At 34.5% G+C, this 15,421-nt stretch overlaps 1 protein-coding gene and 1 long non-coding RNA gene across 2 annotated transcripts in view; one reads left to right on the forward strand and one right to left on the reverse strand.

The window, feature by feature from the left end:
• Positions 1-8,932, forward strand: part of LOC121030001 (uncharacterized) — a 70,370-nt gene extending 61,438 nt beyond the window's left edge. The window contains exon 5 of the long non-coding RNA XR_005790021.1: positions 8,807-8,932. This is a non-coding gene — a long non-coding RNA (uncharacterized LOC121030001). The remainder of the gene's footprint in view (positions 1-8,806) is intronic.
• TRDN (triadin) overlaps positions 1-15,421 on the reverse strand; it is a 403,209-nt gene that overhangs the window by 101,914 nt on the left and 285,874 nt on the right. The window contains exon 22 of the mRNA XM_040474537.1: positions 4,263-4,313. Coding sequence (XP_040330471.1) covers positions 4,263-4,313 — 51 coding nt within the window. The remainder of the gene's footprint in view (positions 1-4,262; positions 4,314-15,421) is intronic.

Here is a 15,421-nt window from a genome sequence, read left to right on the forward strand (position 1 = left end):
GTTGGCTTGGGTCAGCTATTAAGGTATTTTTTTTTTTTAAGTCATCTGTATTGTTTTCCAGGAGCAAAGCATTGGAGAGCACTTTTTTGGTGTGATTTTACAAATATGGTAGTTTCTTTGTGTTTGTCCAAGAGCCTACAGAAAAGCTTATGAAGCTTGATTATCAAGATCTAGAGGTGCTGGTTGGATCAGTCAGTTAAGCATCCGACTTTGGCTCAGGTCATGATCTCGTGATTCATGACTTCGAGCCCCACATCGGGCTCTGTGATGACAGCTCAGAGCCTCGAGCCTGCTTCAGATTCTGTGTCTTCTTATCTCTGCCCCTCCCCTGCTCACACTCTGTTTCTATCTCTCTGTCTCTGTCTCTCTCTTTCTCATAACTAAATAAACATTAAAAAATTAAAAAAAAAAGATCTGGAACATATTTAAAGATGCTTGGATATAATTTAGAATTCTCAAAGTCATCTGGGCAAGGAGGTTGTGATGGAAAAAAAAATTCACAGAAGAATAGGGAAATGGTTTCAGGTTTTTAATCCCTCTACACTGCCCCAGATAAAGGCAGTAATAAACTAGGGTGAGTGTCCACAATGAACTCTAAATCATTGGGGATCAAAGTCCTCAGACAACTTACCTCATCCTTAGCTCTACCTTTTGTTTGTACAGGTGGGAATGGCCAAGAGAAAGCATGTTTATGACAAATAGAAATTGGGGGATCATCATGTGCATGGTCCCAAGCATCAGAATATAAGGAAAGACAAGCTCCACTGAGAATTCTCTGGCATTAGATCCAAACATACACAGGCCTGGGTCACAAAATTAGAAAATACTTCTAACATCCATCATATTACTCCAATACCAGAGTAACCTAAGAGTGCTACTATTGCAGTCTCAGTAGAGGAGAAATTAATCTCTTTGTTGCCTTGTTTGGGTTCAGTCTGCAGTGCCTCAGACCATGGGTGATTCTTCTATCATCATATAAATCAGACCAGCTGTTACAGGTGACAGTAAGATAGAGAATATAACCAATAATAGGCATGTCTAACAGGATTGTCCGGTTTCTTGATGTTCAAGGCCACACAGGCTTCTGCTCTTGCAGGTGTGTTGAGAGGACTTAGGTGAGTCCACTAGCCAAGGGAAGTCAGTAGCTGAACCAGCAGCAAAAGCCAGCAAGATGTGTCTTTCTCCTGCTCTTTTTTCTTCCCTACACCTCTATCTTCTTAAATAAAGGCACAGTCTAATCATGTTTCCCTAAATCCTTAATTTGCTCATGGTCATCACATTCCCAATAAATGGGGCCTCAAAGGATTTCTGGGTGATAACCCGAGGTTTATGAGTTGTAGCACTGTTTCAGTATGTATTCTAATGTGTACATGCAAGTGGAATTGATGAGACTGGCAAATGTAGGCAAACTTTTAGCAGCTTAATAGAAATAACTCACAAAATACAGTGACTCCAATGCAATAAGTGGATTTTTTAGCAAGTGGAATTGCTGCATTCTGATTCTGCCACAGTTCAGCAGTAGGCTTCAAAGAGCCTCTTCAAATACAGTAATATGGCAGAAGTGTTTAATATCCCTGAAATATTACAAGTAATGCTGTACTTTATTCTTTGAATTTTTTTGTAATGATAAATTATACTCAGAAAACAAAGGAAAGGCAGTAATAAAATTCTTCTAAAATAGTATCTAACTTATACATAACAAAGACATTTGATGGCATTAACACAATTGAATAATAAGACAGGTGCATTTGAAACAGTTCTAAATCACTAATCATATGCAGTGAACCTTTATATACATAATTTTCTAGTGACTGTGGAGACATCTTGCAAAATACAGGATTTAACATTAAAGACAAAGTATTCACTAGGAAATTGCCTGGAATTGTACATTAATAACAATAACAACAGAAATAGAAATTATAGGAGTCTGCTTAGTGAAGTGGTCAGTGTGGATTTAAACCCCCCAGATAATATTTTCCGGGACAGATTTTTACAAGTGCCATTTCCAACTAGCTTGAGCTTTGGCACAAGTGAAGTCTTTTAAGTAGTAGTTTAAATCTTTGATAATCATCAGTGCCTCAAAGGTAGTTTTAGAGGTAAGCTCCAGTCTTTCTTTTGAACTGCTTTTCTTGTGAACAAATAATATAAGGCCCAAATATTCCTGTGGCATAATTGTGAACCCAAATAAATGTATCTCACACTACATTGGAAAGAGGGAAGGTTTACTTTGTGAAAATTATGGTTTGCAAATCATATACATATATATGTATATGTGTGTGTGTGTGTGTGTGTGTATCTATCTATCTATCGATTCATCATCTAGATATAAATATCTCTATATATCTCCATATATATGTTTGGATTTTCCTGGTAGTATGTTTCAATGACACTTCAGTTCTCACACAATCAAGGAAAATAATCTCATTAATTGTCAGATAAAATGAGAAAGGAGAATGAGGAATCTCTATCAAAGTACAGATAATCACTGGAGAAAAAATAGACTAAACTCTTCTGTGGGAATTAAGGGGCGCCCCTCCCCCCAATAGCTAAAGGACTAAGACTATATTTACATACTGCAGAGCCAATGTATCTGAGTCAAATAGATTTTTCAAACTTAGGTAATGACTCTACACTCAAAGAAAAATTGCTTTGAAGAATAAAAATATAAGAACCTTATTTAAGAAGCAGTTATCTGTGTTAAAATGAAGAGATGGACTTTAGTGTCTGAAAGACTGAACTTTGATTCTTGTCTTCACCTCTTACCTACGATGTTATACTGAGTATCTTACATTATCTCTGTCTCAGCTTCCTTGTTTATAAATGATTAAGATCTCAAGCACAACTTGCTAAAGCAAAATGTATAAAGTAGATATCAAAGAGCAGATGCCCTGCTTCGCTCAAACGATTCTTTTTTTTTAAAAAAATTTTTTTTTAACGTTTATTTATTTTTGGGACAGAGAGAGACAGAGCATGAACAGGGGAGGGGCAGAGAGAGAGAGGGAGACACAGAATCGGAAACAGGCTCCAGGCTCTGAGCCATCAGCCCAGAGCCCGACGCGGGGCTCGAACTCACGGACCACGAGATCGTGACCTGGCTGAAGTCGGACGCTTAACGACTGCGCCACCCAGGCGCCCCCGCTCAAATGATTCTTACACATTTGCCTGGCTAATTCCTCATCCTCCTACTTGAATTTAATATAACTTCAGGAAAGCCTCCTCAGATGCCCCACATTTGACTAGAATCCCCCATGGCAGTCTCTTATAGCACCCTGTATATCTCCTCTATAATTCTTATTGCTTTAATTAATTATGTAATTAATACTATGAATTCCATGAAAGCAAAGACCATGACTTTCTTGTACTCCCAGTGTCTGGTGAGTACATGTTCTGATTATTGCATACTAGATGCACAAAAAGTAATTATTAAATGTGGTACTTATCTATCCACATAAATTAATGTGAATAACATTAACTCTTGATGCTTAAATAGGTGGTATTTCAAATAATTAATAAAATACACACACACATATATATGTGTATATTAGATTATAAACAGAAGATTATAAACTCTCTCAGAAGAGAGAACTCAGTGCAAGTTGAAATAGATAGAGAAGGCTTGATGTTTTATGCTTGGAAAGAGACCTGGGATTTAGCTGGACATAAAGGAAAGTCAGTCCATTCCAGAGATTGAAATTGCAAAATTTAAATAAGAATGTCATGCTCTTTCATAGTAACATAGAGCCAGACAAGACTCAAGCATACAGAACTTGACTAAGAGTCTTTGAAAAGAACAATTCAGAACTCTAATTCCAGAGTCTTCCTCCCTATTACCAGCTTTGCCATCTTTGTTTTCCAGTGATTAGCAAGTGTTTGGATAGATTCTGCACTAAATATATATTTTCTGAATGGATAGAAAAGAGAGAATCAAAGCACGTAGGGCAAATTCTTTCCATAACTTTTACTTTCCTTCTAACTTTTTCCCCCTCTTCTCATTCTTTAAGGAAAAATCCTCTTTCTTTTTTCTTTCTTTTAGAAATTGTAATCAGAGCACTTTTTAATTGACAATGAACTAGAAGAAAGTTTTTGAGGGACAAGTAAATAAATATAAGTTTTCAAATATATGAATGTGACCTGTGAAGTTTGGGCTCACATATCTGCAAAGGAGATGACTCTAAGGTACTATGGACTCTTTCAGATAGTTTTGCTAACAAATTTCTAGTATTATATCAAATACTAGTGTTACATCAAATTGACTCTATTACCTTTATCCTTCAAAACTGAGGAAGTCTTCCCGGATTTTTCTTTTTTAATTTCTGCAAGAGGAATCATAGGGAGGAAAGGTTACAAGGAATCACAGAGAGGAAAAAAAACTGCAAGTTTTTCATGTTTTGTTTTGTTTTGTTTTGTTTTGTTTTCTTGTTTTGCTTTTTTTTCTACTGAGGCTTAAAGACTCAGAGGGGCTCTGAGTTGATATTCAAGACAGACATATCAACTGGCACAAGTTGCCTATAAAACACATGCAAAATATGCAAAAGACACAAAATAAGCCCACAAATTATTATCACAATTGGAAGATTATGATAGACACATAAAAGATACAAATAAAATGCTATAGGCTTTGAGGAAAGAAGATATAACAATGGTAGCTAACATTGTCTATACTATATATCATAGGGAATGCTCTCTACTGTTTGGTCATTCAATGTTCGTAACAACCCTGTATGGTAGGTAGATCCTGTTACTATTTCTGTTTTTCACATGGAAGGATTAAATAACTTTTCCAAGGTCATGTGGCTCATGACAGGAGACCTGAGATATAACTGATATTTTTCTGTACTCAACCACAAAGGTACTGGCTCTTATAGCTGAATGATAAGATCAGGAAAGGCTTTGGAAGGCAGGTGATACTGAGAGAGACCTTGAAAATGGAAAAGGTTTAGAGAGATATAGATGAAATTGAGAGAAAGACACATTTTAGAAGGACAGCAGAAAGAATGGGGTGGCGTGAGCTGGTCATCTGTCCATTTGCTCAGTCACCTTAACCAACAGAATGTAATGGAAATTATGCTATGTGATTTCCTGGGTTAATCATGAAAGATCATGCACTTTCCATCTGCTTCTCTAGGGACAGTAGCCCTGAGGAAGCGAGTTGCCATGTCAGTAATCCAACTAACACCACCATGTTGGAAAAGCTACATATACACAGCCCAGTCAATAGCCCTAAGACTATGTTTGATTACAGGCACATGAGATACCCAAGTAAAAACTGCCTACTTGATCCCTCCTAAAATTCTGACCCTCTAAATCATGAGCACAGTAAAACTAGCTATAGTTTTATACTCCCTAAGTTTTGGAGTGGTCTGTACACAGAAACAGCACTTGAAACCACCAGCTAATAAATAGCAAAATATTGCAGTGTGTGGTAAGTTCTCCTGCGAAGCTCCATAAACAGTGAAACTCCATAAACAACAGAGAAATGATTAATTAACTCTACTTTATAATTGAGATGGCTTTCATGAGAAGATGCCATTTGAGTATAAGCCTCCTAAATTGAGTAGAGTCTCACTGGTTAGGAAATGTCAATTTAGCAATATAACTGGATGTAGGATATAAAACAGATGAAAAAATGCTGAGGATAACTTCAGGAGTTGTACATGTTTTACGGAAGGATAATCTGCTATCAATTGAAATGTAAAATGTAAGAAATAGAAGACTTTGGAGAAAGATATCATGTTTGTTTTGAATATATTTTGTTTCATGTAGCTACAAGACACCCAAAAGAGCAAATGTCTAGCAAATACTTGGAAATACAGGTGAACTACAGATAATTTTCAACTGTTGCAGAAGCAAAGCAACCTTCAGTCTCATTTATAAATGGAAACAAATAATACAATCAGTAAAATTAATTTTGAATGCCCCAACAAATCTTATTTACTTATACATACTGACCCTACTTAGTGAATAAACTAAGTATACAAAGGCAAAATAAACCAGAAAGTTAAAAATTATTTTCTTAATAATACAGGCAAATTGAAAAAGAGACCAATGGGTTATAATTTTTTACTTGTATGTTTCAAATCTGATCTTATATAAATTGCCAATATTGAAATATTATTCATATATTGGTGGTAAGAAACTTAATTTTATAAATTTTGCTTAGCTATTGCAAGATGTTTAAAACTCACACAAACTGTGTTCAAAATAGCAGTGCAAGTCAGGTTTCAAAAACTTACTGGGTAAAAATTGTTTTAAGAGAAACATATTCGATTTCAGTAAGTTCAGGAACTTTTTTTTTTTTAATTTAAGGGCCTAAATATGTCTGATCAAAATACACAAAAATAAAATAGCATTTGCTTTTTCTTCTAACATGGTCTTGTGGAAGATAAAATGTATTTATAACAACAGTGTTTCTTTCTAGAATTTTTTTTTAAATGTCTACAAAACAGGCAAAACAGAAGACTGAAATAATGGATAATATTGTAGCAAAGGAAATCAGCACTAGAGGTTTTCTCTAGCACAAACAAATATTTTGAACCCCAAGCAATGTGTTTAAAAATTTTTTAATGTTTATTTACTGTTGAGAGACAGAGACACATACACAGTGTGAGCATGGGAGGGCAGAGAGAGAGGGAGACACAGAATCCAAAGCAGGCTCCAGGCCCTGACTGTTAGCACAGAGTCCGACATGGGGCTCGAACTCACAAACTGCGAGTTCATGACCTGAGCTGAAGTCAGACACTTAACTGACTGAGCCACCCAGGCACCCTTAGAGAGCTCCATTTATAAGTTTAATGATACCTGATAATTTCCTGGATATGACTATTAATATACATCATATAGCATCAAAAGTATTAAAGTTGTTTCATAACGTTTCTATTCCTTCCTAAAGTGATACAATATTGTTCCTAAAGTGATTTAATTGTGATTAATTGCATGAATTTTTAAAATAGTTAATATGTGAATGATCTACATGCATCTGTCATTGTTTTATGTTCATTTGGACATAATTTTTGACAATCAGAGATATTTTAGAAAAGGCGTTTTATAGAATTTAATACATTTCACAAACTCCAAAATATAAATTTTATGAATCAATACAGAGAAAGCATTCTTAAGTTCTCTAAATGGTTTAAAATACTATGATTATAATTCCCATGGGGAAAGATATAATGTATTGATATTTATTTGATAATAAGTTTTAGTGCTCCTTAAAAGATGTTGTCAGAGTTTAATTTTACTGGGAACACTGTCCATTAACTTTGTAATTAAGTATGACATGATCAGAGGCTGTCTTGAACTTTCTCTTGGTGCTAATGATATATTTAATCATTCCCTATTCTGTGGGCTAAAGAACTTGACAAACGTAATTGTAATATTTTAGAATGTTTTTCTCTAAATATCTGTTTAAGTATCCTTAATTAAAAATATTTCCAATTCAATTATATTTATATGTTGGTATCTTTTTTAATCTATTTGTTATTATTTATTTCTTAGCCTTCACATTTTTTTAAAAAAGAATATGATTTTGTAACCAACATTATCATTTACCTCTAATTGGACGGCCTAATTAAAAAGCATAATATAAAATTTGTTTGAATGACATCTGGACAATGTTGTCAGCAACTGGAGACTATGGTGAGGTATTCCTGAAATAATGTAAATAAGGCAAATTATACTGTTCTTTGAAAGTTTAGCTATATAATCAGTACAGAGTTGGAAGGTTAGTGAGCTTAGAAAGACCCAACCATATAATACTATAAATACACATTCAAAGAGCTTTCTTGCATTACTCAAGCGCTGTAGAGATCTAGGCAAACTGGGCTGTGTTAGTATATTAAGACTGACACGGAGCACAGCATAACATTCAAAACAACTAACAGATGTAGGACTTGTTTAATACACATCTTGCAGTCCCCATGGGGGAGAAAGTCTTGTCCAGTGGATTCAGTATTCTCGCTTTTAGCCAGCTCTTCCCTGCTCTTCCCTACCATAGTATAAGTTTTCAAATTATCCTAGTTGAGGGACTCTCCTAAAATCGTCTAAATACCTCTTTCCTTTAAATTCTGATTGAACTTTATAATTATGATGATTTTACGCTGCGGTAGTTTGGCTGCAAAAAGTAGACTCTGCACATACCTTTATATTCTGGCCCTCATTACACGCTACTAATCTGAATACTGATCAGAATTTTGGGAATTACTTCAGTGGGGTGCATTTTAGTCATTTTGGTTCATCTCTGCCCAGCTCTTGCAGAAATATCAGCAATATTCAGTGATTAAAAAAAATCACTTCTTTAAATATTTGGGACCCAAGATAAACTAGGACCTCCTAGGCACAGAATTAGCTACTGAGCCCTAAATCTACTACAAAAGATTTTGTTTTTCAAAGAAAACTTTATTAGCCATAAAATTTTTCTCATCTAATAATGTTTGGCCAAGATGTCAAAGTTCTCACATTTGTTTCAAGAAAAAATATCATTATAGGACTGTAATTTGCTTGGGGGCAGGCAAAGCCAAGTCTGGCCATTCTTGCACTCACATACAATGATAAAACGTTACTTTATATTGTTAAGCATTTTACATATGATTTTGCTATGAACTGAATGTTTGTGTCCCTCCAAAATTCATATGTTGAAACCTAAAACCCAAAATAATGGTATTTGCAGGTGGGGCTTTGAAAAGTGATTAGGTCATGAGATCAGAGCCTTTTATGAATGAGATAGTGCCCCTGTAAAAGAGGCAAAAGAGAGCTGATCTGTGTCTGTGTCTCTGTCTCTCCTTCTCTTCCTCTCTCTCTACCAAATCAGGAATGAGGGCATCTATCTGCAAACCAGGAAGAGGACTCTCACCAGGAACCCAATTGACTGGAACTATGATCTTGAACTCCCCAGCCTCCAGAACTGTGATAAATAAATTTCTGTGTATGCCGCTCAGTCTGTGCTGCTTTTGTTATAGGAACCTCAAGCTGACTGAAACAAATCTCTTTAATTTCTCACTCATTTCAGTGAGTTAGGTACTATCTACATTTCATAGATTGACAACCAAGCTAAGAGAGGTAAAAACTTGCCCAAGATCACAGCTACTAAGCAGTAGTGGGAAACTTGAATCCAGACTATCAAACTACAAAGTTAGAGCTAAATATTATGCACTGAGAGAATAGTGGATTATAAAGTAGATAGCATCTCAGATGCCTCCTCAGAATGATCAGTGAGCATGTTTGCATCACAACGTCCTATCAATGTTCTCCATAACTACCCATTCACCACAGCCTTCCAAATACTTCTGAATCAGAACCATCTGGCACACACTAAGAATTCAGTAACTATTTATTGAATAAATTAATAAATTTTCCAAATTTTGTGCTGACTACATTTTATTAGGAAAATTACCCTTTAACATTTACATTTAAGCCCAGTAATCATTATAACCACCTTCTGTGGTTAGTTATTGCCCAACTTTGCAATCCCAACCTGGCTAAGGTATCGAAGTCAAATGAAATTGTTGATATTTGACAGTTTTCCTGGGCAAAAAAAGTGTATATTTCAACCTAATATTTGCCTAGCATTTTTTTCCTGGAAGCTTAAACCTAACACTTTACTTTTTGTTATCAAGAAATTTTAGATGGTGAATTTCCAATGTTAATAATCTGAAACACGTAAGTTTATACACTTATTTCAATGTTTAAAATAATCTCTAATGATCTATTCATTTTTAAATATAATATATCTGTTTTAACTACAATAATATTCACTATCCATACTCTGTATTTTCTTTTGAACTTCTTTTCATAATTAGAACTCCTCTTCTATAAACACATTTATGTGAGATCTTAGAAATTAGTCTCATTATAGTTTAAGCATTCAAACATGAAATTTATTTTATGAGATGACACACAGAAATTTTGAAGAAATATAATTGAATATTACAAAAATGTTAACTTAAAAATTATTAATATTAATAGGGGCGCCTGGGTGGCTCAGTCGATTGAGCGTCCGACTTCAACTCAGGTCACGATCTCGCAGTCCGTGAGTTCGAGCCCCGCGTCCGGCTCTGGGCTGATGGCTCAGAGCCTGGAGCCTGTTTCCGATTCTGTGTCTCCCTCTCTCTCTGCCCCTCCCCCGCTCATGCTCTGTCTCTCTCTGTCTCAAAAATAAATAAACGTTTAAAAAAATTAAAAAAAATTATCAATATAATAAAAAGTAAGCAGGGTTTTGTATGAATCCTCCCATTATTCATGGTATAGAATCTCAAAATATAATACTTTGAAATTCATCTAATGTACTAATTTATTGAGATTTATATGCTTTTTAAAAATTAATGAACTTCAATGATTTTTAGAGCAGATTAATGTTTGCAGCAAAATTGAATGAGAAGTACACAGGGCTCGGACATACCCCCACCCTTAACACACACAGCCTCCCCTATTATCAATATCTCTCATTAGCATGATACATTTGTTATAATTCAATAAACCAACACTGATACATCATTATCAACCAAAGTCCACAATTAACATTAATATTCACTATTCGTTTTGGTCATTCTATTGATTTTGACAAGTTATAGTGAAACAAATCTACCATTATAGTATGATAAAGAATAGTTTCACTGCCCTAAAAATCACTATGCTCCACTGACTCATCTCTCTCTCTTCTGAAACCTCTAAAAACCAATGAACTTTCTACTATCTCCATAATTTTACCTTTTCTAGAATATCATGTAGTTGGAGTTATACAATAAGAAGACTTTTAAGATTGGCTTTTTTTACCTAGAAGTAGAATTTAGGTTCTTCTACGTCTGTGACTTGATAGCTCATGCATTTTTAGCACTGTAAAAAATATTGTATGGATGTATCAGAGGTTAATTATCTATACACCATGGAACAATATATCTGTTGGTTTCAAATTTTACCAACTATGAAGAAAGCTGGTATAAATATTTGTTTGCATGTTCTGCATGAACATAAGTTCTTAAGTCATTTTGGCATACAATAAAAAGCATGATTGCTGGATCATATAGTAAGATTACATTTAGTTTTTTTTTTTTTCCTTAAATTTTTTTTTCAACGTTTATTTATTTTTGGGACAGAGAGAGACAGAGCATGAACGGGGGAGGGGCAGAGAGAGAGGGAGACACAGAATCGGAAACAGGCTCCAGGCTCTGAGCCATCAGCCCAGAGCCCGACTCGGGGCTCGAACTCACGGACCGCGAGATCGTGACCTGGCTGAAGTCGGACGCTTAACCGACTGCGCCACCCAGGCGCCCCTACATTTAGTTTTATAAGAAACTACCAAACTGATATCCAAAGTGGGTATACTATTCTGTATTCCCTCTAACAATGAATAAGAGTTCCTGTTGCTTCACATACTCCTCAACATTTGATGTTTTTAGTGTTTTGAATTTCAGCCATTCAAATAAGTATGTAGTGGCATCTCATTGTTTTAATTTCTAATTTCCTAATGTGTGACATCAAACATCTTTTCATATGCTTTTTGTTATCTGTATATCTTCTTTGGTAAACTAGCTGTTCAGATCGTTTGCCAATTTTTAAAAGGAGTTGTTTATTTTCCTATTGTTGAGTTTTAAGGGTTCTCAGTGTATTTTAGATAATAGTCCTTTATCAGATGTGTGGTTTACAAATATTTCCTCCCATTCTGTGTCTTGTCTTCAAATTTTCTTTTTTTCTTGACAGAATCTTCTGAAGAACAGTTTTTAATTTTGATGAAGTCCAACTTATGAATTTTTCATTCATGGATATTGCCTTTAATGTTGTACCTAAAAAGTCATTGCCAAAACCCAAAACCACCTAGATTTTCTTATGTTATCTTCTAGGAGATTCATAGTTTTACATTTAGGTCTATGATGTACTTTGAGATGATTTTTTGAGAAGGTTGTAGAATCTGTGTCTAGCTACTTGTTCTGCTTCCTTTTCTCTTCCCCCCCCCTTCCTTCTCCTTCTCCTTCTCCTTCTCCTTCTCCTTCTCCTTCTCCTTCTCCTTCTCCTTCTTCTTCTGCTTGTGGATGTCTGATTGTTCTAGCACCACTTGTTGAGAAGGCTATACTCTCTCCATTGAACTGCTTTTGCTTTTTTTGTCAAAGATCAGTTGACTGTATTTTTGTGGGTCTATTGCTTGGGCTCTCTCTTCTGTTCCACTGATCTATTTGTCTATTATTTCAGCAATAATAGCAATATTTCTGTGTTGTTTATTATAGCATTATGGCTACAGTTGAAGTAGTAGTGTCATTTCTCCAACTTTTTAATTCTATTGTCTTAGCTACTTTGGGTCTTTTCTTTTTCTGTATAAAATGTAAAATCAGTTTGTTGATAGCCATAAATATCAGTTTGTCAATATCCACTGTGATTTTTATATGATTGTATAGAGTCTATAGATCAGTTTGGGAAGAACTGACATCTTATCAATTTTGAGTTTGCCTACCCATTAACATGAAATAACTCTCAATTATTTCATTCTTTTATTTTTTAATTTGAGTTTTGTAGTTCTCCTCATGTAAATCTTACAAGTATCCTATTAGATCTATATCTAAATGTTTCCTTTGTTGTTGCTAAGGTAAATGGTGTTGCATTATTAATTTTGTTCACTCCAATTTTTCATTGCTGGCATATAAAAGAGCAATTTACTTTTGTATATTAACCTTGTATCCTGAAACCTTGCTATAATTACTGATTAGTTCCAGGAAGCTTTTCTTGATTCTTTGGAATTTTTTTATACAGATAATCACATCATATGTTAACAAAGACAGTTTTATTTCCTCCTTCCCAGGTGGTAGAGTTTTATTCCTTTTCTTGTCTTATTTAATTAACTAGTATTTTTAGTACAATGTTGAATAGATGTGGTTAGAAGTGATATCCTTGCCATTTTTCTCATCTTGGTGGGAAAGCCTTTAGCTGCTCATAGTTAACCCTGATGTTAGCTGTGGGTTTTCTGTAGACATTCTTTATCAAGTTAAGGAAGTTCTGTTGTATTTCTATCTTGCTGAGAGTTTTTTTTTTTTTATCACGAATGGGTGCCAGATTTTGTCAAGTGATTTTCTGTACTATTGATAGATCATGTGTTTCTTCTTTAGCTTGTTGATGTGATGAATTATATTAATTGGTTTTTCAAATGTTGAACTAGGTTTGCATACTGGAATAAGTCCCACTTGGTCATGGTGTAAATTTTTTTATTTGCTGTTTTATTTTATTTGCTTATACTTTAGATTTCCATTATATATATATTTTTAAGAAATCCCTAATCTAACATTACTTTAAACTTAGAGATATATATACACATGGAAAAGAAAATTGAGGTTCAAGACTCCCAAAGGGGATTTAATTGAGGTAAAACAAAAGCTAATGCCATTTCAACAAACTAGAAATTCTATTTCATACAGTGCTAATCAATGTGACAAAGTGATCCCTCTACCCAAACAAGAACCTTTGTCTATTTAGATTCCTTCACTTGGGACTTCACTTAAAAGGAGGATACATTTTTTGTATTTTATAAAGATTAACTCAATCTATTTAGTAGACATTTATTCAGTGCCTCTTTTGTGTTGGGAGCTGGGAAAGCACAAATGATTGCACTGAGTTCATTTAATGCCAGAATGCATCAATATGGATGATACAGACACATACACAGGGCACTGGGCCCATAGCATATGGATTAACTCTAGCTGATGGAATGAGAAAAGATATCACAGAAGCACTGCCATTTGCAGTGGATTCTGAAACTGGATAAAGGGTTTGTCATCAAAGAATTGGAAAGCTATCTCCAACATAAGCAAACCATGGAGGGTGAAAGTTCATGTGGCGGGATCTCTGGATATACAAAGTAGGGAAAAAGCAGTGAGGAAAAGCTTGAAAGTCACACTGAGAATTGGTGACGAAGGGATCTACAGTATCCTACTAATGAATTTAAATTTATAGTCTTCCAATGATGAAGAGTCTTTAAAGATGCTAAATGCAAACATTCTTTCTGGTATCATGTCAATGTAATTAATCAAGTTTTGTTCATAAAAGAATATTATACATACTAAACTAACAATACATAGAAAGTCATTGCAATTTTGTTTGGAAATAGTCCAAAACTGAAACCACCCACAGTTATGTTCTCCACATTGTCCTATCTCCAGAGACAATATCTTCTGTTTCATTTTTTATAGTTTCTTTTGTGTGTGTGTTTCAAAGGCATAATTTCTACATCTTGTGTGCCATTGTTACTGATACCTTTGGTTAAATCACATTTAGAGAATCTTCACGTCCATAAATTAAATATCCAATAGCATGCTTTGCTCCAGAGATGTATTTTTTGATTTTTAAGTATTATTTAGGTGTATATTTTGAAATGTAAACAGAATAAAAACTTAAAATAATATAATTCTTTTTAGTAGATTTATATAACATTTTTATTTTATTTTTTTAATGTTTTTATTTATTTTTGATACAGAGAGAGACTAGCATGAGCAGAGGAGGAGCAGAGAGAGAGGGAGACACAGAATCCGAGGCAGGCTCCAGGCTCTGGGCTGTCAGCACAGAGCCTGATGCGGGGCTTGAATTCAGGAACTGCGAGATCATGACCTGAGCGGAAGTCAGACGCCCTACCGACTGAGCCACCCAGGCGCCCCTATATAACATTTTTAAACATTATCATTTTAGAATCTGAATCTGACTTCCTTGCATATACTTTTGTACAGATTGTACTTGCAATCAGAAAATAAGTCTATGCTTCAGCATTTGGAGAAAAGAGGAAATATCTCAAGCATAAGAGATATTTTTTACAGAAGAGAAATAGACAATATTATGACTGGAAGTTCCTCTAGAGATTGCTTAGTGAAATAATCTTGGCTTAGAAAAAAGGCTAGATAAGGCAGGTGACTAACCTAATGTCACTGGATAAATTACAGGAAAGGTAGACTAAGCTATACATGTTATTTTGAGATACCTCTGTACTGCACTGTTCAAGGAGGCTGACATTTTTAACCACCATTGGCTTTCTTCAGTTTTTTTTTCCCCCAAGGGCCACAATACAAGTGCTAACTCCAAGTTAAGAATTATTCACAATGACTTTTATTATCTATTTATTTATTTATTTATTTATTTATTTATTTATTTATTATCAAGATTTTAAGGACAATATAGATGTTTTGTATGGGTAATCTGATTAGTATCTTTTTTTTCCCCCTGGTATAAGAATCAAGTAAAAAAAAAACCTCAAACTTTGCAAGTTATAATAATGAAAAATTTTCTTAACATATTTTGCCATTTTAGAATTCCAAAGAAGATCTGAATTAAATTTTCATTTTTTAAAAGAATTACTTTTTAATCAGTTTATACTACATCATCATTCTATGAAAAATTGGGGTAGTAATAACCAATAAGGCACAGGTAAATTTTATATAGACTGTTCATAAAATTTTCATGT

Source organism: Herpailurus yagouaroundi, unplaced genomic scaffold, assembly GCF_014898765.1.
Source record: "Herpailurus yagouaroundi ecotype Mexico unplaced genomic scaffold, PumYag 139, whole genome shotgun sequence".
NCBI lineage: Eukaryota > Metazoa > Chordata > Mammalia > Carnivora > Felidae > Herpailurus > Herpailurus yagouaroundi.